Source organism: Charadrius vociferus, unplaced genomic scaffold (assembly GCF_000708025.1).
Source record: "Charadrius vociferus isolate BGI_N301 unplaced genomic scaffold, ASM70802v2 scaffold162, whole genome shotgun sequence".
Taxonomy (NCBI): domain Eukaryota; kingdom Metazoa; phylum Chordata; class Aves; order Charadriiformes; family Charadriidae; genus Charadrius; species Charadrius vociferus.
The window spans coordinates 1,546,898-1,548,812 of record NW_009647236.1 but is presented as its reverse complement, the minus strand read 5'-3'; the positions used below and the strand labels follow the sequence as shown (position 1 = coordinate 1,548,812).

General features: G+C 44.4%; 1 protein-coding gene across 1 annotated transcript; it reads right to left on the bottom strand.

The window, feature by feature from the left end:
• Positions 1–268: 268 nt before the first annotated feature.
• LOC104281891 (cytochrome c oxidase copper chaperone) lies at positions 269–814 on the bottom strand. The gene is made up of 2 exons (XM_009879947.1): positions 807–814; positions 269–353 (listed from the first exon to the last, which is right to left on the bottom strand). Exons 1-2 carry the CDS (start codon positions 812–814, stop codon positions 269–271), a joined length of 93 nt encoding a protein of 30 aa, XP_009878249.1.
• Between the last annotated feature and the right edge of the window lie 1,101 nt (positions 815–1,915).

The window sequence follows — 1,915 nt, the reverse complement described above, 5'->3', positions numbered from 1 at the left end:
GGAGCCACACTCTGCTGCTGAAGAGCCACTCACAAAGGCTGTATACTGCCAGAAGGCTTCACCACCCTCACAAAGGCAGCAGTACTAACTCCAGTGTCAAGAAGGATTACTTTGCCTTCCCTCTCATAAGGAAGATACCTTTGCCATCGTGAACAGTATTCTGGGCCTTCCAGGGGCACCAGCTGAGATGCTAGGGCACTTCAGAGGCAGAGATCACACATGTTCCTGAACGCTATACTTACCATGTTCACAGTCCTGCTCATCTCACTCATATCTTGAAGCCCAGAGATCTCATACACTCCTTGTGAGCTTCAATCAGCTGCCTGCAATTTTCTTCCCCCTTCTCAATGATGCTGCAAAACAGAAAAGATTTCCAAGGTTCAACAACAAAATGTTTGCTTACTGTCAGTCAAAGCCACAGAACTGAAAAGCTGTTGGGGACAATCAAAAATTTCTATTAGCCTCCAGAGACCTTTGTGCCCATCCTGCCCAGGGTAGCGCTGTTTTGGAAAGTATAACACTAACTGAAAAAGGTGCCCAAGCCTGGAGCTGAGCACTTAAAACTGACGAAACATGTAACAGAATTTCCTATTAAAAGGCCACTGTCTATTCTAGGCAAGTCTAGACTGGGATTCGTTATACAGCACAAGGCTGTCGGATCACTTCATTGACTATGCTGATGCTGCCAGCAGTCAGTTTCAAATCATTCAGTACAGAAGCAATAAAATTTCTCCAATAATATGCCAGTACATGACATTTTAGTCCAGCTTCAGTTGGTACTTAGGGAACCTAACGAGAAAACCCACCTGTCCATCTACTCTTAAAAAACTGGTTTACCACATATTGTGTGCTACAGTGTCTGTTACATATTCAAACAGTGGTAAGGGCCTACCATCACTGGTATATCGTGTATACCGCAAAAGCAGTTCAGACTCGCTCTTTGATTGGCTTGCAGAGGGCTTTCTGTCCCCAGAGGTGGGGATTCCACCATACTGCAGAGTGTAGGTCCCAAGTCTGATCAACCCTCATCTACCACATTTATGCTTTTTTTTTTGCTACCACAGGAAGACACTATGAAATTGAGAATAACTAGAATACCTTATTTTCTTCATCATTTAAGTTTTATTACAGTAAGTATGGACAGCTGTGCTGGCCACCCACGGCAACTCCATCTGACCCGGGACTTGCATCCTACCACCTTTTTCTTAGAGGGCCCTGGACTCATCTTCACTCTACCATGTAACAAGACATGCATCCATAACTTTGGCAAAAACACAGTGTCCAGTACCACATCACCAACTGAACAACATCTGTACCACTCTTCAGGTAAAAAAGACAGTTTGGTCACCAGACTAAAGTAATTTACTGTCATAGACAAACAAACTCTATTTTAGGGGTGCATTTCATGCTATTTGATAGGTCCTATGACAGTGACTAAGCCTGTAATTGCAAATGCAGCTATATACACCATTGTCAAATTTTGCACTTCTGTTACAAATGTTGTCCTCCGAGATGTAAAAAACAATTTTCTTTTATTTGAAGAACTGTGTCCATAATCAATTAAACAATAAAAACATTACTACCTGCTGGTGCTTGTTGCTTCAGTCAGTCAACAGTAGCGACGATTTGTAACCAGCATTAAAAGCTATCTCTGAAACCTGTTCTAAACTAGGGCTATTAGGTATTAATTGCTTAGTTTCTAAGTTATCCTTTTAAGACATTTTCTTGTCTCCCTCCTCCTTCTCCCATCCCTCTTGGATGCTCCAGTACCCTCCCTCTGGCATGGGGAGGGCTCCCAACTCCCCCCAGCACGCTGACAGGGGCAGAAACTTCTAGAAGCCAGCAACGAGTGGGGCAGGGCGGAAGCCGGCGGAGGGCTGGTTAAAACACCCCGGCAGCTCGACGGCGGGCCCCG